Source organism: Somniosus microcephalus, chromosome 19, assembly GCF_052327205.1.
Source record: "Somniosus microcephalus isolate GS21.2 chromosome 19, FLI_Smic_1.0, whole genome shotgun sequence".
Classification (NCBI taxonomy): Eukaryota; Metazoa; Chordata; class Chondrichthyes; order Squaliformes; family Somniosidae; genus Somniosus; species Somniosus microcephalus.
The window spans coordinates 74,056,589-74,084,278 of NC_141005.1; the positions used below are offsets into that span (position 1 = coordinate 74,056,589).

Genomic DNA, 27,690 nt, shown 5'->3' on the forward strand with positions numbered 1-27,690 from the left:
TACTCAGTGAGTGGGCGAGCCGTACAGACCAGATTGTTCGAACGCCAGCCTGTGCCAAATGAGCTGAGCTCAGGCAGGGCGGGTGATGGGGGGCCTGTTACAATTGACCTCAGCACTCCTGGGGGAAAGGAAGGGACCATGGAGCCAGGATGCCTGCTGCCTTGACCATTACCCCTGGCTGGAGAGCAGCTGTTGAAGGCAGGTGCCAATCCTGGCTGGCCGCTGGCACAGCGAGATGATGAGCGAGGTACCGGGGGTGCCCGACACTGGTAGAACGCGAGGAGTCGGCGTCTTCAAGGGGAGGCGAGAGAATACACAATGGGGTAACACCTCCACCCCCCCGCCCACCCTCCGCAGTTGACTGTCCAGTCCTTTTCACCAACATGGGTATGGGAACAGGGGGTAGGGGCTCCATTCCACCACCCCAGTGCCAGCAGGGTAGCCGTGCATCCCGTGGCTGCCAAAGTCAGTGCCAAGGTGCAAGGGGTGCCCGGTGGGGTTAAACTCATTGAGCTGCTGCCCGGGGACGTTCCAAGGGCTCGGAGGGCCGGCAGAATGATTGTAGATGCGTCCAACGGCCCCCACCTTCCCGGCACTGCTGACCGCCACATTGAGGACGCCCGCGTAGTCCTGGGCCAGGCGGCAGGTGGGCAGCGAGCTGCTGTAGGGCTCCGTCTTCAGTGCTGCTTTGATGTCGAGGCTGGGTCTCCCGTTACTGTCTCCCACAGGAGCCCGGGCCTCGGAGCAGGGCCGCGTGCCGAAATCAATCCCCAATTGTGGCTGTGGTTCGTTGCTGCCGAATGAAGGGAAATGGAAGACAAGTCAGTTCAATATCAAGAGCACAATAATTCACCCCCTTGAGCTCCTCCGCCTGGGAAACTACCCCGGCTGAAGAGAGACTCCCCATCCCACAGTTAGAAAGAAAGATTTGTATTTCTATAGCATCTTTCAGGGCCTCTCAAAGCTCTTTACAGCCAATGAAGTACTTTTGAAGTGCAGTTACTGTTGGAATGTAGGAAAAGTGGCAGCTAATTTGCGCACAGCAAGCTCCCACAAACAGCAATGTGATAATGACCAGATAATCTGTTTTAGTGATGTTGATATTGGCCAGGACACTGGGGAGAGCTCCCCTGCTCTTCTTCACAATAGTAACGAGGAATCTTTTACGTCCACCTGAGAGGGCAGATGGGGCCTCGGTTTAATGTTTCATCCGAAAGACGGCTCCTCCGACAGTGCAGCACTCCCTCAGTCCTGCACTGGAGTGTCAGCCTGGATTAAGTGCTCAAGTCTCTGGAGTGGGGCTCAAACACATAACCTTCAGAGACGAGTGCTACCACTGAGCCTCGGCTAACATTGATATAAATCAAAACTCATTACACACCCCGTTATCCAAAATTATTTTATCCACAACCTCAAGTCACTTTCCTCAGACTTCCTCCTATGATCTTCAAGTTTAGTATCTCCTACCCCACCACTTCCTGATGTATTGGCCGTGGGTGGACCTTCACTGGGTGGTGTACTGCACCATGGGCCGTGGACCTTCACTGGGTGGTGTCCTACACCGTGGGCCGTGGGCCATGGACCTTCACTGGGTGGTGTCCTACACCGTGGGCCATGGACCTTCACTGGGTGGTGTCCTACACCGTGGGCCATGGACCTTCACTGGGTGGTGTCCTACACCGTGGGCCATGGACCGTGGACATTCACTGGGTGGTGTCCTACACTGTGGGCCGTGGACATTCACTGGGTGGTGTCCTACACCGTGGCCCATGGACCTTCACTGGGTGGTGTCCTGCACCGTGGGCCGTGGGCCATGGACCTTCACTGGGTGGTGTCCTACACCGTGGGCCATGGACCTTCACTGGATGGTGTCCTACACCGTGGGCCATGGACCGTGGACATTCACTGGGTGGTGTACTGCACCATGGGCCGTGGACTTTACTGGGTGGTGTACTGCACCGTGGGCCATGGACCTTCACTGGGTGGTGTCCTGCACCGTGGGCCGTGGGCCATGGACCTTCACTGGGTGGTGTCCTGCACCGTGGGCCATGGACCTTCACTGGGTGGTGTCCTGCACCGTGGGCCGTGGGCCATGGACCTTCACTGGGTGGTGTCCTGCACCGTGGGCCATGGACCTTCACTGGGAGGTGTCCTGCACCGTGGGCCATGGACCTTCACTGGGTGGTGTCCTGCACCGTGGGCCATGGACCTTCACTGGGAGGTGTCCTGCACCGTGGGCCATGGACCTTCACTGGGTGGTGTCCTGCACCGTGGGCCGTGGGCCATGGACCTTCACTGGGTGGTGTCCTGCACCATGGGCCATGGACCTTCACTGGGTGGTGTCCTACACCGTGGGCTGTGGGCCATGGACCTTCACTGGGTGGTGTCCTGCACCATGGGCCATGGACCTTCACTGGGTGGTGTCCTGCACCGTGGGCCGTGGGCCATGGACCTTCACTGGGTGGTGTCCTGCACCGTGGGCCATGGACCTTCACTGGGTGGTGTCCTGCACCGTGGGCCATGGACCTTCACTGGGTGGTGTCCTGCACCGTGGGCCGTGGGCCATGGACCTTCACTGGGTGGTGTCCTGCACCGTGGGCCATGGACCTTCACTGGGTGGTGTCCTGCACCGTGGGCCATGGACCTTCACTGGGAGGTGTCCTGCACCGTGGGCCATGGACCTTCACTGGGTGGTGTCCTGCACCGTGGGCCGTGGGCCATGGACCTTCACTGGGTGGTGTCCTGCACCATGGGCCATGGACCTTCACTGGGTGGTGTCCTACACCGTGGGCTGTGGGCCATGGACCTTCACTGGGTGGTGTCCTGCACCGTGGGCCATGGACCTTCACTGGGTGGTGTCCTACACCGTGGGCTGTGGGCCATGGACCTTCACTGGCTGGTGTCCTACACCGTGGGCCATGGACCTTCACTGGGTGGTGTCCTACACTGTGGGCTGTGGACCTTCACTGGGTGGTGTCCTACACCGTGGGCCATGGACCTTCACTGGGTGGTGTCCTACACCATGGGCCATGGACCTTCACTGGGTGATGTCCTACACCGTGCGCTGTGGGCCATGGACCTTCACTGGGTGGTGTCCTGCACCGTGGGTGGACCTTCACTGGGTGGTGGCCTGCACCGCGGGCCATGGACCTTCACTGGGTGGTGTCCTGCACCGTGGGCCATGGGCCATGGACCTTCACTGGGAGGTGTCCTACACCGTGGGCCGTGGGCCGTGGACCTTCACTGGGTGGTGTCCTACACCGTGGGCCGTGGACCTTCACTGGGTGGTGTCCTGCACCGTGGGCCGTGGGTAGACATTCACTGGGAGGTGTCCTGCACCGTGGGCCATGGACCTTCACTGGGTGGTGTCCTGTACAGTGGGCCATGGGTGGACCTTCACTGGGAGGTGTCCTGCACCGTGGGCCGTGGACCGTGGACCTTCACTGGGTGGTGTACTGCACCATGGGCCGTGGACCTTCACTGGGTGGTGTACTACACCGTGGGCCATGGACCTTCACTGGGTGGCGTCCTACACCGTGGGCCATGGACCGTGGACATTCACTGGGTGGTGTACTGCACCATGGGCCGTGGACCTTCACTGGGTGGTGTACTGCACCGTGGGCCATGGACCTTCACTGGGTGGTGTCCTGCACCGTGGGCCATGGGCCGTGGACATTCACTGGGTGGTGTCCTACACCGTGGGCCATGGACCTTCACTGGGAGGTGTCCTGTACGGTGGGCCATGGACCTTCACTGGGTGGTGTCCTGCACCGTGGGCCGTGGACCTTCACTGGGTGGTGTCCTACACCGTGGGCTGTGGGCCATGGACATTCACTGGGTGGTGTCCTGCACCATGGGCCATGGACCTTCACTGGGTGATGTCCTACACCGTGGGCTGTGGACCTTCACTGGGTGGTGTCCTACACCGTGGGCCATGGACCTTCACTGGATGGTGTCCTACACCGTGCGCTGTGGGCCATGGACCTTCACTGGGTGGTGTCCTGTACGGTGGGCCATGGACCTTCACTGGGTGGTGTCCTACACCGTGGGCCATGGACCTTCACTGGGTGGTGTCCTGCACCGTGGGCCATGGACCTTCACTGGGTGGTGTCCTGTACGGTGGGCCATGGACCTTCACTGGGTGGGGTCCTGCACCGTGGGCCGTGGGCCATGGACCTTCACTGGGTGATGTCCTGCACCGTGGGCCATGGACCTTCACTGGGTGGTGTCCTGCACCGTGGGCCGTGGGCCATGGACCTTCACTGGGTGGTGTCCTACACCGTGGGCCATGGACCTTCACTGGGTGGTGTCCTGCACCGTGGGCCATGGACCTTCACTGGGTGGTGTCCTGCACCGTGGGCCGTGGGCCATGGACCTTCACTGGGTGGTGTCCTGTACGGTGGGCCATGGACCTTCACTGGGTGGTGTCCTGTACGGTGGGCCATGGACCTTCACTGGGAGGTGTCCTACACCATGGGCCATGGACCTTCAGTGGGTGGTGTCCTGTACGGTGGGCCATGGACCTTCACTGGGAGGTGTCCTACACCATGGGCCATGGACCTTCACTGGGTGGTGTCCTACACCATGGGCTGTGGGCCATGGACATTCACTGGGTGGTGTCCTGCACCGTGGGCCATGGGTGGACCTTCACTGGGTAGTTTCACGTGTCACGACTTTTTGACCATTATTTTTCCACAGAAAGGATTTGGAAATGAGACGTTTAACCGGCTTGTTTTTAGTTAAATTTTAGCTGCCCAGGCCAGAAGCTCTTGAAATCCCTCCCTAAACCTCTCCGCCTCTTCCTCCTCCTTTTAGAGGCTCCTTAAAACCTACCTCTTTGACCAAGCTGTTCACCTGTCCTAATATATCCTTATGTGGTTTGGTGTCAAATTTTGTTTGATTACACTCCTGTGAAGCACCTGGGGACGTTTTACTATGTTAAAGGCGCTATAGAAATGCAAGTGGTTGTTGTTGTTCACATGTCAGCTGCGGCTCAGTGGGCAGCACACTCACCTCTGAGTCAGAAGGTTGTGGGTTCATAGTCCCACTGCAGGGACTTGAGCACAAAAATCTAGGCTGACACTCCAGTACTGAGGGAGTGCGACAGTGTCAGAGGTGCCGGATTCAGACGAGACATTAAACGGAGGCCCCGTTTGCTCTCTCAGGGGGATACAAACGATTCCATGGCACTATTTCAAAGAAGAGCAGGTGAGTCATCCCCAGTGTCCTAGCCAATATTTATCCCTCAACCAACATCTAAAAGTTTATCTGGTGATTATCACATTGCTGTTTGTGGGAGCTTGCTGTGCGCAAATTGGCCGCCACGTTTCCTACATTACACCAGTGACTACACTTTAAATACTTCATTGCCTGTAAAGCACTTTGAGACGTCCGGTGGTCATGAAAGGCGCTATAGAAATGCCGGTCTTTCTTTTACTGCAACCACTGAGACATTTGTCGCTGGGAATTTCCTCCGGCTTCTCCTGCACTCCTGGGCCTCGTGTAAACGAGGCTTCCACCAAAGTTACAGCAGTAGAGCGGGAGCAGTCCTGAGGAAATTCCCAACTGTGTGTTGATGAGCTGGGCATTGAAGATATGTTTACATAATGACAGCGGACAATAGTTATCTGGTCTCAGGCTTCCTAGAAACATCCACACCTATTATCGTTGGGATGACCTTCACTGGAGCCTGGAAAGAAATGTCTGCCTAGAATGTTCTGGGAGGGATGTGGCTGGTTTCATTGACAGACCGACTGACAAATCACTGAATGGGAAATAAGTTAATATAAATGGTAGGACACTGAGAAGTGCAGAAGATCAGAGGGACCTTGGAGTGCATGTCCACAGATTCCTGAAGGTAACAGGACAGGTAGATAAGGTGGTTAAGAAGGCATACGGGATACTTGCCTTTATTAGCCGAGGCATAGAATATAAGAGCAGGGAGGTTATGCTTGAACTGTATAAAACACTAGTTAGGCCGCAGCTAGAATACTGCATGCAGTTCTGGTCACCACATTACAGGAAGGATGTGATTGCACTAGAGAGGGTACAGAGGAGATTTCTGAGGATGTTGCCAGGACTGGAGAATTTTAGCTATGAGGAAAGATTGGATAGGCTGGGGTTGTTTTCTTTGGAACAGAGGAGGCTGAGGGGAGACCTAATTGAGGTGTATAACATTATGAGAGGCCGAGATAGAGTGGATAGAAAGGACCTATTTCCCTTAGCAGAGAGGTCAATAACCAGGGGGCACAGATTTAAAGTAATTGGTCGGAGGTTTAGAGGGGATTTGAGGAGAAATTTTCTCACCCAGAGGGCGGTGGGGGCCTGGAACTCACTGCCTAAAAGGGTGGTAGAGGCAGAGACCCTCATCACATTTAAAAAGTACTTGGATATGCTCTTGAAGTGCCGTAACCTACAGGGCTACGGACCAAGTGCTGGAAAGTGGGAAAAGGGTGGAGAGCTCTTTGTCGGCCAGCACGGACAAGATGGGCTGAATGGCCTCCTTCTGTGCTGTAAAGTTCTATGATTTTATGATTCTATGTTGGAGGGAGAGCCCACCCACTTGCTGTGATCAGGAGTTACCAAAACCCATGTCAGTCGAGTCAGCCTTTGGGAAGGGAAAACTCACTCATCATAAGCCCAGAGCTGGTCAGCTCCAGTCAGCTGACCAGGTAAAGCTAAGTTAGCCCACTAAAGTGGGCTAGAGTGACATTCTTATTATTTTTATTATTCACAAGGGGGTTTGAAGTCTGTATGTTCACTTGCTGTCTGTAAAATAAACCCCTGGGCTACACCATCCTACAGTTAGATATTGGACAGTAGGGGCACACTTCTGAACATAAGATGCTCAGATCACTTATGGAAGTGACCTGGTACCATTGTACCTGAGAAAATCTTAACCTGTAACACCTGGATTCTTCACTAACAAGAACCACAGGTTGAACCACGTTTGGCACAGATCCACACTGCCTTTACCCACAGGGAGCAGAAACACCTGGTGCTTTTCCAATCGGTCCCTTACCTGTATAATAGAAACGGGACAGGGGTGGGCTGTTCGGCTGCGCAGCCGCCTTCCTCTCCTCTGGAATGAGATGCGATGTTGGGCGCTGGGCATTCCTTTTGCTCGGGTTCCTGCTGTAAGTACCACCGTGCAGGCTGCGCAGTGAAGGCGGTGCTCTCCTGGTCTCCGGTCATTCCCGCTTTGCTCCCTTCTCCAAAGGACTTTCCGGGATCTAGGTTTAAACGTTACATTGTGATATTGAGAAATAAGTGAAATGAGAAGGAACACACAATGGGCCCGATTGACTGGTGATCTCGCTGGGATAATTGGCTTGCAAGGTTAACAATTAATGTTACTGTTTCCAGCCAAACCAGCTGGGGGAATGACAGGAATGACTGAGCCCTTGTAGGAACCTTGAGGGCCAGGTTTCCTCTCCCCCGCCCCCTGCCTGCCCAATGGCTACACAGGGGAACATCATCGACCCCTCGGCCCCGAAGCATGCTGGGCCTGCCCAGGCCCAACTGTGGCCTGTTTTGGTGTCTTGGGCTATTAATAAGGGTTGGGGCATGACCACATGAGCCTGCCTCCTGGTAGGGCCTAGAACTAGAGAATAGTGTGGAGCCTGGGGAGGGGCGGGGGGGCGGAGAGGAGGGAATAAAGCACAGCTTTGGGGGCCTTCTCACTGCTACCTGAGAATAGCAGCCAGAAGGCCTTGTAAAACTTTTGCAACTGCGACCCTGCCACCCCATATTACCCCACCTCCTGTATTACCTCGTATTACCCCACCTCCTGTATTACCCCATATTACCCCACCTCCTGTATTACCCTGTATTACCCCACCTCCTGTATTACCCCGTATTACCCCACCTCCTGTATTACCCCGTATTACCCCACCTCCTGTATTACCCCGTATTGCCCCACCTCCTGTATTACCCCATATTACCCCACCTCCTGTATTACCCCATGTTACCCCACCTCCTGTATTACCCCGTATTACCCCACCTCCTGTATTACCCCATATTACCCCACCTCCTGTATTACCCTGTATTAGCCCACCTCCTGTATTACCCCGTATTACCCCACCCCTGTATTACCCCACCTCCTGTATTACCCCACCTCCTGTATTACCCCATATTACCCCACCTCCTGTATTAGCCCATATTACCCCACCTCCTGTATTACCCCGTATTACCCCACCCCCTGTATTATCCCACCTCCTGTATTACCCCGTATTACACCACCTCCTGTATTACCCCACCTCCTGTATTACCCCATACCCTGTATTACCCCACCCCCTGTATTACCCCACCCCCTGTATTACCCCACCTCCTGTATTACCCTGTATTACCCCACCTCCTGTATTACCCCATATTACCTCACCTCCTGTATTACCCCGTATATTACCCCACCCCCTGAATTACACCACCTCCTGTATTACCCTGTATTACCCCACCCCCTGTGTTACCCCACCTCCTGTATTACCCTGTATTACCCCACGTCCTGTATTACCCCATATTACCCCACCTCCTGTATTACCCCGTATTACCCCACCCCCTGTATTACCCCATATTACCCCACTACCCTGTATTACCCCGTATTACCCCACCTCCTGTATTACCCCATATTATCCACCTCCTGTATTACCCCATATTACCCCACCTCCTGTATTACCCCATGTTACCCCACCTCCTGTATTACCCCGTATTACCCCACCTCCTGTATTACCCCATATTACCCCACCTCCTGTATTACCCTGTATTAGCCCACCTCCTGTATTACCCCGTATTACCCCACCCCTGTATTACCCCACCTCCTGTATTACCCCACCTCCTGTATTACCCCATATTACCCCACCTCCTGTATTAGCCCATATTACCCCACCTCCTGTATTACCCCGTATTACCCCACCCCCTGTATTATCCCACCTCCTGTATTACCCCGTATTACACCACCCCCTGTATTACCCCACCTCCTGTATTACCCCATATTACCCCACCCCCTGTATTACCCCAGCCCCTGTATTACCCCACCCCCTGTATTACCCCACCTCCTGTATTACCCTGTATTACCCCACCTCCTGTATTACCCCATATTACCTCACCTCCTGTATTACCCCGTATATTACCCCACCCCCTGAATTACACCACCTCCTGTATTACCGCACCCCCTGTGTTACCCCACCTCCTGTATTACCCTGTATTACCCCACGTCCTGTATTATCCCATATTACCCCACCTCCTGTATTACCCCGTATTACCCCACCCCCTGTATTACCCCATATTACCCCACTACCCTGTATTACCCCGTATTACCCCACCTCCTGTATTACCCCATATTACCCCAGCTCCTGTATTACCCCATATTACCCCACCTCCTGTATTACCCTGTATTACCCCACCCCCTGCATTACCCCACCTGCTGTATTACCCTGTATTACCCCACCTCCTGTATTACCCCATATTACCCCACCTCCTGTATTACCCCATATTACCCCACCTCCTGCATTACCCTGTATTACCCCATCCCCTGTATTACCCCACCTCCTTTATTACCCTGTATTGCCCCACCTCCTGTATTACCCCATATTACCCCACCTCCTGTATTACCCCATATTACCCCACCCCCTGTATTACCCCATATTACCCCAACTCCTGTATTACCCCATATTACCCCACCTCCTGTATTACCCCGTATTACCCCACCTCCTGTATTACCCCACCTCCTGTATTACCCTGTATTACCCCACCTCCTGTATTACCCCATATTACCCCACATCCTGTATTACCCCGTATTACCCCACCCCCTGTATTACCCCACCTTCTATATTACCCCATATTACCCCACCTCCTGTATTACCTCGTATTACCCCACCTCCTGTATTACCCCATATTACCCCACCTCCTGTATTACCCTGTATTACCCCACCTCCTGTATTACCCCGTATTACCCCACCTCCTGTATTACCCCGTATTACCCCACCTCCTGTATTACCCCGTATTGCCACACCTCCTGTATTACCCCACCTCCTGTATTACCCCATATTGCCACACCTCCTGTATTACCCCACCTCCTGTATTACCCCGTATTGCCACACCTCCTGTATTACCCCATATTACCCCACCTCCTGTATTACCCCGTATTACCCCACCTCCTGTATTACCCCATATTACCCCACCTCCTGTATTACCCTGTATTAGCCCACCTCCTGTATTACCCCGTATTACCCCACCTCCTGTATTACCCCGTATTACACCACCCTGTATTACCCCACCTCCTGTATTACCCCACCTCCTGTATTACCCCGTATTACCCCACCCCCTGTATTATCCCACCTCCTGTATTACCCCATATTACCCCACCCCCTGTATTACCCCACTCCCTGTATTACCCTGTATTACCCCACGTTCTGTATTACCCCATATTACCCCACCTCCTGTATTACCCCGTATTACCCCACCCCCTGTATTACCCCATATTACCCCACTACCCTGTATTACCCCGTATTACCCCACCTCCTGTATTACCCCATATTACCCCACCTCCTGTATTACCCCATATTACCCCACCTCCTGCATTACCCTGTATTACCCCATCCCCTGTATTACCCCACCTCCTTTATTACCCTGTATTACCCCACCTCCTGTATTACCCCATATTACCCCACCTCCTGTATTACCCCACCTCCTGTATTACCCTGTATTACCCCACCTCCTGTGTTACCCCATATTACCCCACATCCTGTATTACCCCGTATTACCCCACCCCCTGTATTACCCCACCTTCTATATTACCCCATATTACCCCACCTCCTGTATTACCCCATATTACCCCACCTCCTGTATTACCCCGTATTACCCCACCCCCTGTATTATCCCACCTCCTGTATTACCCCGTATTACACCACCTCCTGTATTACCCCACCTCCTGTATTACCCCATACCCTGTATTACCCCACCCCCTGTATTACCCCACCCCCTGTATTACCCCACCTCCTGTATTACCCTGTATTACCCCACCTCCTGTATTACCCCATATTACCTCACCTCCTGTATTACCCCGTATATTACCCCACCCCCTGAATTACACCACCTCCTGTATTACCCTGTATTACCCCACCCCCTGTGTTACCCCACCTCCTGTATTACCCTGTATTACCCCACGTCCTGTATTACCCCATATTACCCCACCTCCTGTATTACCCCGTATTACCCCACCCCCTGTATTACCCCATATTACCCCACTACCCTGTATTACCCCGTATTACCCCACCTCCTGTATTACCCCATATTATCCACCTCCTGTATTACCCCATATTACCCCACCTCCTGTATTACCCCATGTTACCCCACCTCCTGTATTACCCCGTATTACCCCACCTCCTGTATTACCCCATATTACCCCACCTCCTGTATTACCCTGTATTAGCCCACCTCCTGTATTACCCCGTATTACCCCACCCCTGTATTACCCCACCTCCTGTATTACCCCACCTCCTGTATTACCCCATATTACCCCACCTCCTGTATTAGCCCATATTACCCCACCTCCTGTATTACCCCGTATTACCCCACCCCCTGTATTATCCCACCTCCTGTATTACCCCGTATTACACCACCCCCTGTATTACCCCACCTCCTGTATTACCCCATATTACCCCACCCCCTGTATTACCCCAGCCCCTGTATTACCCCACCCCCTGTATTACCCCACCTCCTGTATTACCCTGTATTACCCCACCTCCTGTATTACCCCATATTACCTCACCTCCTGTATTACCCCGTATATTACCCCACCCCCTGAATTACACCACCTCCTGTATTACCGCACCCCCTGTGTTACCCCACCTCCTGTATTACCCTGTATTACCCCACGTCCTGTATTATCCCATATTACCCCACCTCCTGTATTACCCCGTATTACCCCACCCCCTGTATTACCCCATATTACCCCACTACCCTGTATTACCCCGTATTACCCCACCTCCTGTATTACCCCATATTACCCCAGCTCCTGTATTACCCCATATTACCCCACCTCCTGTATTACCCTGTATTACCCCACCCCCTGCATTACCCCACCTGCTGTATTACCCTGTATTACCCCACCTCCTGTATTACCCCATATTACCCCACCTCCTGTATTACCCCATATTACCCCACCTCCTGCATTACCCTGTATTACCCCATCCCCTGTATTACCCCACCTCCTTTATTACCCTGTATTGCCCCACCTCCTGTATTACCCCATATTACCCCACCTCCTGTATTACCCCATATTACCCCACCCCCTGTATTACCCCATATTACCCCAACTCCTGTATTACCCCATATTACCCCACCTCCTGTATTACCCCGTATTACCCCACCTCCTGTATTACCCCACCTCCTGTATTACCCCGTATTACCCCACCCCCTGTATTACCCCACCTTCTATATTACCCCATATTACCCCACCTCCTGTATTACCTCGTATTACCCCACCTCCTGTATTACCCCATATTACCCCACCTCCTGTATTACCCTGTATTACCCCACCTCCTGTATTACCCCGTATTACCCCACCTCCTGTATTACCCCGTATTACCCCACCTCCTGTATTACCCCGTATTGCCACACCTCCTGTATTACCCCACCTCCTGTATTACCCCATATTGCCACACCTCCTGTATTACCCCACCTCCTGTATTACCCCGTATTGCCACACCTCCTGTATTACCCCACCTCCTGTATTACCCCATATTACCCCACCTCCTGTATTACCCCGTATTACCCCACCTCCTGTATTACCCCATATTACCCCACCTCCTGTATTACCCTGTATTAGCCCACCTCCTGTATTACCCCGTATTACCCCACCTCCTGTATTACCCCGTATTACACCACCCTGTATTACCCCACCTCCTGTATTACCCCACCTCCTGTATTACCCCGTATTACCCCACCCCCTGTATTATCCCACCTCCTGTATTACCCCATATTACCCCACCCCCTGTATTACCCCACTCCCTGTATTACCCTGTATTACCCCACGTTCTGTATTACCCCATATTACCCCACCTCCTGTATTACCCCGTATTACCCCACCCCCTGTATTACCCCATATTACCCCACTACCCTGTATTACCCCGTATTACCCCACCTCCTGTATTACCCCATATTACCCCACCTCCTGTATTACCCCATATTACCCCACCTCCTGCATTACCCTGTATTACCCCATCCCCTGTATTACCCCACCTCCTTTATTACCCTGTATTACCCCACCTCCTGTATTACCCCATATTACCCCACCTCCTGTATTACCCCACCTCCTGTATTACCCTGTATTACCCCACCTCCTGTGTTACCCCATATTACCCCACATCCTGTATTACCCCGTATTACCCCACCCCCTGTATTACCCCACCTTCTATATTACCCCATATTACCCCACCTCCTGTATTACCCCATATTACCCCACCTCCTATATTACCCCGTATTACCCCACCTCCTGTATTACCCCATGTTACCCCACCACCCTGTATTACCCCATATTACCTCACCTCCTGTATTACCCCGTATTACCCCACCACCCTGTATTACCCCATATTACCCCACCTCCTGTATTACCCCATATTACCCCACCTCCTGTATTACCCCATATTACCCCACCCCCTGTATTACCCCACCTCCTGTATTACCCTGTATTACCCCACCTCCTGCATTACCCCATATTACCCCACCCCCTGTATTACCCCGTATTACCCCACCTCCTGTATTACCCCATATTACCCCACCTCCTGTATTACCCTATATATTACCCCACCTCATGTATTACCCCATATTACCCCACCTCCTGTATTACCCCGTATTACCCCACCTCCTGTATGACCCCATGTTACCCCACCTCCTGTATTACCCCGTATTACCCCACCCCCTGTATTACCCCACCTCCTGTATTACCCTGTATTACCCCACCTCCTGTATTACCCCATATTACCCCACCTCCTGTATTACCCCGTATTACCCCACCACCCTGTATTACCCCACCTCCTGTATTACCCCATATTACCCCACCTCCTGTATTAGCCCATATTACCCCACCTCCTGCATTACCCTGTATTACCCCACCCCCTATATTACCCCACCTCCTTTATTACCCCGTATTACCCCACCTCCTGTATTACCCCATATTACCCCACCTCCTGTATTACCCCATATTACCCCACCTCCTGCATTACCCTGTATTACCCCATCCCCTGTATTACCCCACCTCCTTTATTACCCTGTATTAACCCACCTCCTGTATTACCCCATATTACCCCACCTCCTGTATTACCCCGTGTTACCCCACCCCCTGTATTACCCCATATTACCCCAACTCCTGTATTACCCCATATTACCCCACCTCCTGTATTACCCCGTATTACCCCACCTCCTGTATTACCCCACCTCCTGTATTACCCTGTATTACCCCACCTCCTGTATTACCCCATATTACCCCACATCCTGTATTACCCCGTATTACCCCACCCCCTGTATTACCCCACCTTCTATATTACCCCATATTACCCCACCTCCTGTATTACCCCATATTACCCCACCTCCTATATTACCCCTTATTACCCCACCTCCTGTATTACCCCATGTTACCCCACCACCCTGTATTACCCCATATTACCTCACCTCCTGTATTACCCCGTATTACCCCACCACCCTGTATTACCCCATATTACCCCACCTCCTGTATTACCCCATATTACCCCACCTCCTGTATTACCCCATATTACCCCACCCCCTGTATTACCCCACCTCCTGTATTACCCCACCTCCTGCATTACCCCATATTACCCCACCCCCTGTATTACCCCACCTCCTTTATTACCCCATATTACCCCACCTCCTGTATTACCCCATATTACCCCACCTCCTGTATTACCCTATATATTACCCCACCTCATGTATTACCCCATATTACCCCACCTCCTGTATTACCCCGTATTACCCCACTCCCTGTATTACCCCACCTCCTGTATTACCCTACCTCCTGTATTACCCCATATTACCCCACGCCCTGTATTGCCCCGTATTACCCCACCCCCTGTATTACCCCATATTACCCCACCTCCTGTATTACCCCATATTACCCCACCTCCTGTATTACCCCATATATTACCCCACCTCCTGTATTACCCCATATTACCCCACCTCCTGTATTACCCCGTATTACCCCACCCCCTGTATTACCTCACCTCCTGTATTACCCTGTATTACCCCACCTCCTGTATTACCCCATATTACCCCACATCCTGTATTACCCCGTATTACCCCACCCCCTGTATTACCCCACCTTCTATATTACCCCATATTACCCCACCTCCTGTATTACCCCATATTACCCCACCTCCTGTATTACCCCGTATTACCCCACCTCCTGTATTACCCCATATTACCCCACCACCCTGTATTACCCCATATTACCCCACCTCCTGTATTACCCCACCACCCTGTATTACCCCGTACTACCCCACCTCCTGTATTACCCCATATTGCCCCACCTCCTGTATTACCCCATATTACCCCACCCCCTGTATTACCCCACCTCCTGTATTACCCCGTATTACCCCACCTCCTGCATTACCCCGTATTACCCCACCCCTGTATTACCCCACCTCCTTTATTACCCTGTATTACCCCACCTCCTGTATTACCCCATATTACCCCACCTCCTGTATTACCCCGTAATACCCCACCCCCTGTATTACCCCACCTCCTGTATTACCCCATATTACCCCACGTCCTGTATTACCCCATATTACAGCACCACCCTGCATTACCCCATATTACCCCACCTCCTGTATTACCCCGTATTACCCCACCACCCTGTATTACCCTGTATTACCCCACCTCCTGTATTACCCCATATTACCCCACCTCCTGTATTACCCCATATTACCCCACCCCCTGTATTACCCCACCTCCTGTATTACCCCGTATTACCCCACCTCCTGTATGACCCCATGTTACCCCACCTCCTGTATTACCCCGTATTACCCCACCCCCTGTATTACCCCACCTCCTGTATTACCCTGTATTACCCCATATTACCCCACCTCCTGTATTACCCCGTATTACCCCACCACCCTGTATTACCCCACCTCCTGTATTACCCCATATTACCCCACCTCCTGTATTAGCCCATATTACCCCACCTCCTGCATTACCCTGTATTACCCCACCCCCTGTATTACCCCACCTCCTGTTTTACCCTGTATTACCCCACCTCCTGTATTACCCCATATTACACCACCTCCTCTATTACCCCATATTACCCCACCTCCTGTATTACCCCGTATATTACCCCACCCCCTGTATTACCCCACCTCCTATATTACCCCATATTACCCCACCTCTTATATTACCCCATATATTACCCCACCTCCTGTATTACCCCGTATTACCCCACCTCCTGTATTACCCCGTATATTACCCCACCCCCTGTATTACCCCACCTCCTATATTACCCCATATTACCCCACCTCTTATATTACCCCATATATTACCCCACCTCCTGTATTACCCCGTATTACCCCACCTCCTGTATTACCCCGTATTACCCCACCACTCTGTATTACGCCATATTACCCCACCTCCTGTATTACCCCATATTACCCCACCCCTGTATTACCCAGTATTACCCCACCTCCTGTATTACCCTGTATTACCCCACCTCCTATGTTACCCCATATTACCCCACCTCCTGTATTACCCTGTATTACCCCACCTCTTGTGTTACCCCACCTCCTGTGTTACCCTGTATTACCCCACCTCCTGTATTACCCCGTATTACCCCACCTCCTGTATTACCCCATATTACCCCACCTCCTGTATTACCCTGTATTACCCCACCTCCTGTGTTACCCTGTATTACCCCACCTCCTGCATTACCCCGTATTACCCCACCTCCTGTTTTACCCTGTATTACCCCACCTCCTGTATTACCCCGTATTACCCCACCTCCTGTATTACCCCGTATTACCCCACCTCCTGTATTACCCTGTATTACCCCACCTCCTATGTTACCCCGTATTACCCCACCTCCTGTATTACCCTGTATTACCCCACCTCTTGTGTTACCCCACCTCCTGTGTTACCCTGTATTACCCCACCTCCCGTATTACCCCACCACCCTGTATTACCCCACCACCCAGTATTACCCCACCTCCCGTATTACCATGTATTACTGCCAACCCCCTTGTATTCCCCAGAATTCCCTGCATTACTCTTACAACCCTGGTACCAAGTATCCCCCTGAATTACCCAGAATATTCCTGAATTACCTCCCCCCCACCCCCCCCCACCCGGCCCCCCACAATGTGTGACTCAGTCTCCTTACTTGAAAAGTGTAATAACAATAACACACTCTTACCATCGCTGCTTCGGTCTGGCCCAGCCTGGACTGTGCTGTCTTGGTCCGGCCCGGCCTGGTCTGTGCTGTCTCGGTCCGGCCCGGCCTGGTCTGTGCTACTTTGGTCAGGGCTGGCCTGGTCTATCCTTCTCCTTTTGAGTGCGGAGTTCTGGCATGATTGAGGTCTTACTAACCGTTCCCTGTGAAAATATGATTGATGAGATTTCCTCTTTTCCCCTGGTTTTCCCTCATCCAATCCTTTGCTACTTTTAGACTGGACTATTCCAACGCTCCGCTGGCCGGCCCCCTGTCTTCCACCCTCCGTAAAGTTGAGCTCATCCAAAACTCCGGTGCCCGAATCCTAACTCGCACCAAGTCCCGTTCACCCATCATCCCTGTGCTTGTTGACCTACATTGGCTCCCGGTTAAGCAACGTCTCGATTTTAAAATTCTCATCCTCGGGGGAGAAATTGGGTGAGTAGCGCCACCTGTTAGCGCCTAAAGAGGCAGTCAGTGGCTGTAGCGCCACTGGCTGCGTCTCCCGCGATATTCAGTAGGGGTGCTACTGGTGGAGTTAGGCATTTGCGCTGCGCCGCCACCGATGACGTCATCGGTGTGCGCAGCGCCCTATTCGTGCACCGTTCGCGATATTTGGTAGCGAACGCCGCAGTTGCGCCGCTCGCTACCCGCGCCCGGTTCACGGGGCCTTACTGTGCCGGCAGCGGCGCAAGTTAAGGTGGAGGTGCGGGGCGGCCGCTTTTTCGGCGGCCGCCTGCCAGCACCTCCGTCCCCGGCCTCCTAACCCCCGCCACCCCCCCGCGGCATTGCCGGCTGTTTCCCGAGAGCCCGGCACTTCTCCTTGGTGCCGGGCTCATTTGCCGGCACTCACGAGCGGGGATCGCGCTGTTGCAGGCACCTCCCCCTTAACAGTGGGAGGAAGGCCTGCAGTACCGCAGCGTGCCGTGCCGCAGCATGTGGCGCTGCGGCACGTTGCGCTGCGATAATCAGTTTCAGCGCCCTAAGAGGGACGCGGAGCGCCTCGAGCCTCGCCCCGTCTCCCTCGAGGGGCACTGAAACTGAATTTCTGGCGATCGGTATCACACCGATCGCTGCGCTAAATCCTGCGCTCCGCCAACTTTTGCGCCACTTTGGCGCCCCAACCCAATTTCTAGGCCCTCGTGTTCAAATCTCTCCATGGCCTCGCCCCTTCCGTATCTCTGTAATCTCCTCCAGCCCCACAACCTCCCCCCCCCCGCAAGATATCTGTGCTCCTCCAGCTCCGTCCACCCCCAATTTCCTTCACTCCACCATTGGCGGCTGTGCCTTCAGCCGTCTAGGCCCGAAACTCCCTCTCTCCTCCTTTAACATTCTCCTTAAAAGCTTTCGGTCACCTACAGTACACGGCACATAAACTACATGACACACATATTATATGTGGCATTAATTTACCTTTTATTGTTCAATCCGACCTCTCTAAATCCTTTGGCAAATGGATTATGGTCAATCTTCAGTTTTGTAATCTGGAATGATGTTGAATAACGGAGTCAGTTATTTGCTTTCACGCAAGGTGAGGTGGTAATTCAGTGAACCCGTGCCATGTGTGACAGATCAGCGTGACGGGTCAGTGTGACGGGTCAGTGTGACGGGTCAGTGTGACGGGTCAGTGTGACAGATCAGTGTGACGGGTCAGCGTGACGGGTCAGCGTGACGGGTCAGTGTGACGGGTCAGTGTGACGGGTCAGTGTGACGGGTCAGTGTGACAGATCAGCGTGACGGGTCAGCGTGACGGGTCAGCGTGACGGGTCAGTGTGACGGGTCAGTGTGACGGATCAGTGTGACGGGTCAGTGTGACGGGTCAGTGTGACGGGTCAGTGTGACGGGGTCAGTGTGACGGGGTCAGTGTGACGGGTCAGTGTGACGGGTCAGTGTGACGGGTCAGTGTGACGGGTCAGTGTGACGGATCAGCGTGACGGGTCAGCGTGACGGGTCAGCGTGACGGGTCAGTGTGACGGGTCAGTGTGACGGGGTCAGTGTGACGGGGTCAGTGTGACGGGGTCAGTGTGACGGGTCAGTGTGACGGGTCAGTGTGACGGGTCAGTGTGACGGGTCAGTGTGACGGGTCAGCGTGACGGATCAGCGTGACGGGTCAGCGTGACGGGTCAGCGTGACGGGTCAGCGTGACGGGTCAGCGTGACGGATCAGCGTGACAGATCAGCGTGACGGGTCAGCGTGACGGGTCAGCGTGACGGGTCAGTGTGACGGGGTCAGTGTGACGGGTCAGTGTGACGGGTCAGTGTGACGGGTCAGTGTGACGGATCAGTGTGACGGGTCAGTGTGACGGGTCAGTGTGACGGGTCAGTGTGACGGGTCAGTGTGACGGGGTCAGTGTGACGGGTCAGTGTGACGGGGTCAGTGTGACGGGGTCAGTGTGACGGGTCAGTGTGACGGGTCAGTGTGACGGGTCAGCGTGACGGGTCAGCGTGACGGGTCAGCGTGACGGGTCAGCGTGACGGGTCAGCGTGACGGGGTCAGTGTGACGGATCAGTGTGACGGGTCAGTGTGACGGGTCAGTGTGACGGATCAGTGTGACGGGTCAGTGTGACGGGTCAGTGTGACGGGGTCAGTGTGACGGAGTCAGTGTGACGGAGTCAGTGTGACGGGTCAGTGTGACGGGTCAGTGTGACGGGTCAGTGTGACGGGTCAGTGTGACGGGTCAGCGTGACAGATCAGCGTGACAGGTCAGCGTGACGGGGTCAGCGTGACGGGGTCAGTGTGACGGGTCAGTGTGACGGGTCAGTGTGACGGGTCAGTGTGACGGGGTCAGTGTGACGGGTCAGTGTGACAGATCAGCGTGACGGGGTCAGTGTGACGGGGTCAGTGTGACAGGTCAGTGTGACAGGTCAGTGTGACGGGGTCAGTGTGACGGGTCAGTGTGACGGGTCAGTGTGACGGATCAGTGTGACGGGTCAGTGTGATGGGGTCAGTGTGACGGGGTCAGTGTGACGGGTCAGTGTGACGGGTCAGTGTGACGGGGTCAGTGTGACGGGTCAGTGTGATGGGTCAGTGTGACGGGTCAGTGTGATGGGTCAGTGTGACAGGACAATCCAACTGGGTGCTGTAAAATGGATCTGAGGGGATACAACTCCCTCTGGTACAATACCCGCTGGTACCTTGCTGGGGTACGACACCCATTCTTCATGTGGTAACCCAGACAGAGAATGTCGGTCCTGTCCCTCCCTCAGTACCTGATCACGCAGACTATCCCTGCCTGGCCCTGAGAACCAGCACCACACTCACCACCCAGAAACGTGTAGGTCCGGTAGTGTAGTGGTGATATAACTGGACTAATAATCCAGAGTCAAATCCCACCATGAATTCATTTTTAAAAATTTGGATTGTTGTAAAAACCCAACTGGTTTACTAACGTCCTTGAGGGAAGGAAACCTGCCGTCCTTATAAAAGTCTGGCCTTTTTGTGACTCCAGTCCCACTCCAACATGGTTGACTCTTAACTGCCCTCTGACGTGGCCGAGCAAGCCAATCGGTTATATCAGGGCAACTAGAGATGGGCAATAAATGCCGGCCTTGCCAGCAGTGCCCAGACCCCAAGAATGAACATAAGAACAGCAAGCACACCGCTCCCCAACAAACAGATGGGGCTCCGCACTCCTTGTTGTTCTAAAGCTGGCCCCTCTGGACTGAGCCTCACTCCTGCTCCCCGCTCTGCCACTCGCTAGCTGAGGGGAGGTACTTGGCCTGTAGTTAGGGCCTCACCACACGGCGAGTCCCACAGGCTTTACTGAGGTACAGTGCGGGCCCTCACCTTCTCGTTCTGGTAGGCGGTGACTGCCATAAAGACGGTCTCGGTGAAGGTGAAGGTCTGGAAGATGCTCCATCGAACACCGAATGGGTTCTCCTCCTGCACGATGTGAAATCGAGGCTGGTAACGGTGCATCGAGTGCAGGATAATCTGAAACACAGCAAGGGTGAAATGGGCAGTGTCTGTGCATCAAGTGCAGGGAGCTGAGTGGCACATCACATGGACCTCACAGCTCACTGAGGAAGGGCACTAGCCAGTGTGGACCACACAGAGCACAAGGTCCCGACTTCAAACCCACCTTAAGGATGTGAACTCTGGCCTCGGTGTCACTAGGGCAAGGTTTATGTACATGGATGTATCTAACCCGTGCTGTACCTACCTGGGAGTGTTTGATGGTGACAGTGTAGAGGGAGCTTTACTCTGTATCTAACCCATGCTGTACCTGCCCTGGGAGTGTTTGATGGGACAGTGTAGAGGAAGCTTTACTCTGTATCTAACCCGTGCTGTACCTACCTGGGAGTGTTTGATGGTGACAGTGTAGAGGGAGTTTTACTCTGTAACTAACCCGTGCTGTACCTGCCCGGGGAGTGTTTGATGGGACAATGTAGAGGGAGCTTTACTCTGTATCTAACCCGCGCTGTACCTGCCCTGGGAGTGTTTGATGGGACAGTGTAGAGGGAGCTTTACTCTGTATCTAACCCGTGCTGTACCTGCCCTGGGAGTGTTTGATGGGACAGTGTAGAGGGAGCTTTACTCTGTATCTAACCCGTGCTGTACCTGCCCCGGGAGTGTTTGATGGGACAGTGTAGAGGGAACTTTACTCTGTATCTAACCCGTACTGTACCTGCCCCGGGAGTGTTTGATGGGACAGTGTAGAGGGAGCTTTACTCTGTATCTAACCCGTGCTGTACCTGCCCGGGGAGTGTTTGATGGGACAGTGTAGAGGGAGCTTTACTCTGTATCTAACCCGTGCTGTACCTGCTCTGGGAGTGTTTGATGGGACAGTGTAGAGGGAGCTTTACTCTGTATCTAACCCGTGCTGTACCTGCTCTGGGAGTGTTTGATGGGACAGTGTAGAGGGAGCATTACTCTGTATCTAATCCGTGCTGTACCTGCCCTGGGAGTGTTTGATGGGGCAGTGTAGAGGGAGCTTTACTCTGTATTTAACCCGTGCTGTACCTACCCTGGGAGTGTTTGATGGGACAGTGTAGAGGGAGCTTTACTCTGCATCTAACCCGTGCTGTAGCTGGAGGAACTGAACTGAGAGAGGGACAGGCTATGGGAGCCAGCACCCGATGTAAAATATAGCAGGGCCTCAGTTCGTACCTGACTGGGGAACGCTGGATGCTGAGCGACGAGCATGAGAGAAAGATTTATAAACAGTAAATAAATAAAGCAGCAGATGCGGGGTCAGGAGCCGCTGTCACCTACATGTCCAGACTGATCAAGCATGTTGTTGGTGAGTTTCAGCTTGCGGAAGTGCACGGCCTGTTTCATCCAGTGGCTGCCCAAAGCCGGGGAGTCTGGGTGGATGTAGGTCACACAGGGAGGCTGGGGCTCCGACTTCCCAGCCACCCCCCATTGGTCCTTATACCACTGCAGAGAAAAACACAGCAACATTACACAGGGGCCCAGAAACCAGCCTTCACCCCAGGGCCCAGGGCCTGGGCTCCACTCCACTCCAGCCCAGCACAGACTGGGTTAGACCAGCCTTCACCCCAGGGCCCAGGGCCTGGGCTCCACTCCACTCCAGCCCAGCACAGACTGGGTTAGACCAGCCTTCACCCCAGGGCCCAGGGCCTGGGCTCCACTCCACTCCAGCCCAGCACAGACTGGGTTAGACCAGCCTTCACCCCAGGGCCCAGGGCCTGGGCTCCACTCCACTCCAGCCCAGCACAGACTGGGTTAGACCAGCCTTCACCCCAGGGCCCAGGGCCTGGGCTCCACTCCACTCCAGCCCAGCACAGACTGGGTTAGACCAGCCTTCACCCCAGGGCCCAGGGCCTGGGCTCCACTCCACTCCAGCCCAGCACAGACTGGGTTAGACCAGCCTTCACCCCAGGGCCCAGGGCCTGGGCTCCACTCCACTCCAGCCCAGCACGGACTGGGTTAGACCTGCCTTCACCCCAGGGCCCAGGCTCCACTCCAGCCCAGCACGGACTGGGTTAGCCCAGCCTTCACCCCAGGGCCCAGGGCCCAGGCTCCACTCCAGCCCAGCACAGACTGGGTTAGACCAGCCTTCACCCCAGGGCCCAGGGCCTGGGCTCCACTCCAATCCAGCCCAGCAGGGACTGGGTTAGACCTGCCTTCACCCCAGGGCCCAGGCTCCACTCCAGCCCAGCACGGACTGGGTTAGCCCAGCCTTCACCCCAGGGCTCAGGGCCTAGGCTCCACTCCAGCCCAGCACGGACTGGGTTAGACCAGCCTTCACCCCAGGGCTCAGGGCCTAGGCTCCACTCCACTCCAGTACGGACTGGGTTAGCCCAGCCTTCACCCCAGGGCTCAGGGCCTAGGCTCCACTCCAGCCCAGCACGGACTGGGTTAGACCAGCCTTCACCCCAGGGCTCAGGGCCTAGGCTCCACTCCACTCCAGTACGGACTGGGTTAGACCAGCCTTCACCCCAGGGCTCAGGGCCTAGGCTCCACTCCACTCCAGTACGGACTGGGTTAGACCAGCCTTCACCCCAGGGCTCAGGGCCTAGGCTCCACTCCACTCCAGCCCAGCATGGACTGGGTTAGACACAGTCCTTCCCCCCAGGGCCCAGGGCCCAGGCTCCACTCCACTCCAGCCCAGCATGGACTGGGTTAGACACAGTCCTTCCCCCCAGGGCCCAGGGCCCAGGCTCCACTCCACTCCAGCCCAGCATGGACTGGGTTAGACACAGTCCTTCCCCCCAGGGCCCAGGCTCCACTCCAGCCCAGCATGGACTGGGTTAGACACAGTCTTTCCCCCCAGGGCCCAGGCTCCACTCCAGCCCAGCATGGACTGGGTTAGACCAGCCTTCACCCCAGGGCCCAGGCTCCACTCCAGCCCAGCACGGACTGGGTTAGACACAGTCCTTCCCCCCAGGGCCCAGGCTCCACTCCAGCCCAGCACGGACTGGGTTAGACACAGTCCTTCCCCCCAGGGCCCAGGCTCCACTCGAGCCCAGCACAGACTGGGTTAGACACAGTCCTTCCCCCCAGGGCCCAGGCTCCACTCGAGCCCAGCACAGACTGGGTTAGACACAGTCCTTCCCCCCAGGGCCCAGGCTCCACTCCAGCCCAGCAGGGACTGGGTTAGACACAGTCCTTCCCCCCAGGGCCCAGGCTCCACTCGAGCCCAGCACAGACTGGGTTAGACACAGTCCTTCCCCCCAGGGCCCAGGCTCTACTCCAGCCCAGCAGGGACTGGGTTAGACACAGTCCTTCCCCCCAGGGCCCAGGCTCCACTCCAGCCCAGCAGGGACCAGTTGCAGGAGGTGGAAGGTAGAAACATAGAGACATAGAAGATAGGAGCAGGAGTAGGCCATTCGGCCCCTCGAGCCTGCTCCGCCATTTACTGAGATCATGGCTGATCATCCAAATTCAGTACCCTGTCCCTGCTTTCTCCCCATATCCCTTGATCCCTTTTGCCTTAAGAAATATATCTAACTCCTTCTTGAATATATTTAATGAATTGGCCTCAACTGCCTTTTGTGGTAGAGAATTCCACAGGTTCACCACTCTCTGGGTGAAGAAATTCCTCCTCATCTCTGTCCTAAATGGCTTACCCCTTATCTTTAGACTGTGACCCCTGGTTCTGGACTGCCCTGCCATCGGGAACATCCTTCCTGCATCTAGTCTGTCTAGTGCTGATAGAATTTTATAAGTTTCAATGCAATCCCCTCTCATTCTTCTAAACTCCAGCGAATACAAGCCCAATCGACCCAATCTTTCCTCATACGTCATTCCTGCCATCCCAGGTATCAGTCTGGTGAATCTTCACTGCACTCCCTCCATGGCAAGAACATCCTTCCTCAGATTCTCCCAATCTATTGTCGTTCAGATAATAATCTGCCTTCCTGTTTTTGCCACCAAAGTGGATAACCTCGCATTTATCCACATTATACTGCATCTGCCATGCATCTGCCCAATCATCCAACCTGTCCAAATCATACTGGAGTTTCTCGACATCCTCCTCACCCACCCAGCTTTGTGTCATCTGCAAACTTGGAGATATTACATCTAGTTCCCTCGTCTAGATCATTAATATATATTGTGAATAGCTGGTGTCCTAGGACCGATCCCTGCGGTACCCCACTAGTCACAGCCTGCCACTCGGAAAAAGACCCGTTTATTCCAACTCTTTGCTTCCTGTCTGCCAACCAGTTCTCCATCCAAGTCAGTACCTTACCCCCCAATCCCATGTGCTTTAACTTTACACGCTAGTCTCTTATGCGGGACCTTATCGAAAGCCTTCTGAAAGTCCAAATACACCACATCCACTGGTTCTCCCTTATCTATTCTACCAGTTACATCCTCAAAAAATTCCAGTAGATTAGTCAAGCACGATTTACCTTTTGTAAATCCATGTTGACTTTGTCCGATCCTGTCACTGTTTTCCAAGTGCTCTGCTATTACATCTTTTATAATGGACTGTAGCATTTTCCCCACTACCGATGTCAGGCTTACCGGTCTATAATTCCCCGTTTTCTCTCTACCACCTTTTTTAAATAGTGGGGTTACATTAGCTACCCTTCAATCCATGGAAACTGTGCCAGAGTCTGTAGAATTTTGGAAGATGACCAGCAATGCATCTACTATTTCTAGGGCCACATCCTTAAGTACCCTAGGATGTAGATTATCAGGCCCTGGGGATTTATCGGCCTTCAATCTCGTCAATTTCCCTAACACCATTTCCCTACAAATACTGATTTCAGGGTCACGGGGGATTTGGCGGGTGAGATTCCGATAGCCTTACACAGTTCAAAGACAGAGGATGAAAATTTCAACCTCCCCCTTTCACCCCAGTTACAATGAAACCCCAGGAACAAGGCTGCAGTCATTTTAACAAGCAGTAAACAAGATGGCGGAGTGACAGCACGGGTTGCTATGCCAACTCTCCGTTGTACCCTGAGCTGTCGTTCCCTGTAGTCCTCACCTTGTACCGCATTCCATCAGCGGGGACCAGGTCGACCATGAGCATGTATCTAGAGAACGGCATTAACCCAGACACGCTGATCTTACACTGAGGGAACATCCTCCTAAAGGAACACAGTCCATTAAAAAGCAAATCAAACACTTTGTTCTTTACTGTCCGATGCATTTCCTTCCTCTTCAGAGTCTCCCCACTCTTCCCCTCACCCTCCTCCCCCTCCCCTGAAGGACCGGACTCCTGATGGCCCTTCAACCCCTCCCTTGAAGGACCGGACTCCTGATGGCCTACAGTTCCACAGACTGCACCCCCAGTGTCCGATCCTGGTTTTGAGAGCCCAGAGAACAAGTGTTGCCGAGATATTCAACTGTGGAGGCCATCGCACCCAGCCCCACAAATGACCAGATTTATTGAATTGAAATTTCACAATCCGCCACTGGTGGGATTTGAACTCTCGGTTGTTCACCCAGTTGCAGGAAGATGAGTCATGTGGGGGCTTGGCAGGTGAGCCAGTTGTAGTATGGTTACTGCTGACCCGGCTGAGATGAGCTAATCAGGGCAGGGATCAAACCTGGACCATTCTGGGCCTGCATGGCTCAGCATCTCATTGGCTGCAGTCTCTGGGCCGTCGGTGGCCTGGCTTTGCCCCCTTAGCACCAGCCACAGGGACAGCTGGGAAATTCTGCTGGAAAGGACTCAGTCCTCATGTACCTTCCCCGGCTGTGAGTACAGGACGGCCTGATCCCAGGCTGCTACAGATGGAGCGGTGCCCAAACTCCCACCTACACTCCATCAGGCCCAGGCCTCCCAACGGCAGAGGGAGATGGGAGCCCTTCGTTTGGAAGGTGTAAAGTTAGCCGTCGCCCCTGTCGACATCACTAGCTGTGTCTCCGGCCTTGCCTCTGCCCCTCCCCTTTACCCTGCCCCCTTTCTCTGCTCCGGCCTCACCCCCGTCCTCTCTCTGTCTCCCTGTACCTGCCCATTGCTGAGGCCCTTTACCTGCCCGTTTTGGTGATGATCATTTCGGTGCCGATCTCATGAAACTTCTGCCACAGGTGCTGGTCCTCCAGGGTCACCCTGATGCTGCTCCAGGAGTCGGCCTGGCTGGCAACGGCCCTCGGCAATGGTAAGGGATCGCGCTCCAGGTGTGTCTTTGGCACTGAGGGAAAAAAGCAAAGGGTTTAGGGATCCAAGATCAGCACCCCGAACACAGACAACTACAGCCTGAGGCCTAGGCTGAAGCCTGCCCACCCACACCAAACATACAACAGAAATAATTTTAGCATTTAAAATAAAATTGTAAGAGGTCTGCATTCTTTATAAATGGAGCGCTGCACTGTCAGAGGGGCAGTACTGAGGGAGCGCTGCA

At 54.0% G+C, this 27,690-nt stretch overlaps 1 protein-coding gene across 1 annotated transcript; it reads right to left on the bottom strand.

Annotated features, from left to right (window-relative positions):
- Positions 1-375: 375 nt before the first annotated feature.
- Positions 376-27,585, bottom strand: LOC147104909 (T-box-containing protein TBX6L-like). The gene is made up of 7 exons (XM_085962195.1): positions 27,573-27,585; positions 27,321-27,480; positions 26,328-26,430; positions 22,637-22,801; positions 21,209-21,355; positions 18,836-18,906; positions 376-793 (listed from the first exon to the last, which is right to left on the bottom strand). Exons 1-7 carry the CDS (start codon positions 27,583-27,585, stop codon positions 376-378), a joined length of 1,077 nt encoding a protein of 358 aa, XP_085818321.1.
- Positions 27,586-27,690: the final 105 nt, after the last annotated feature.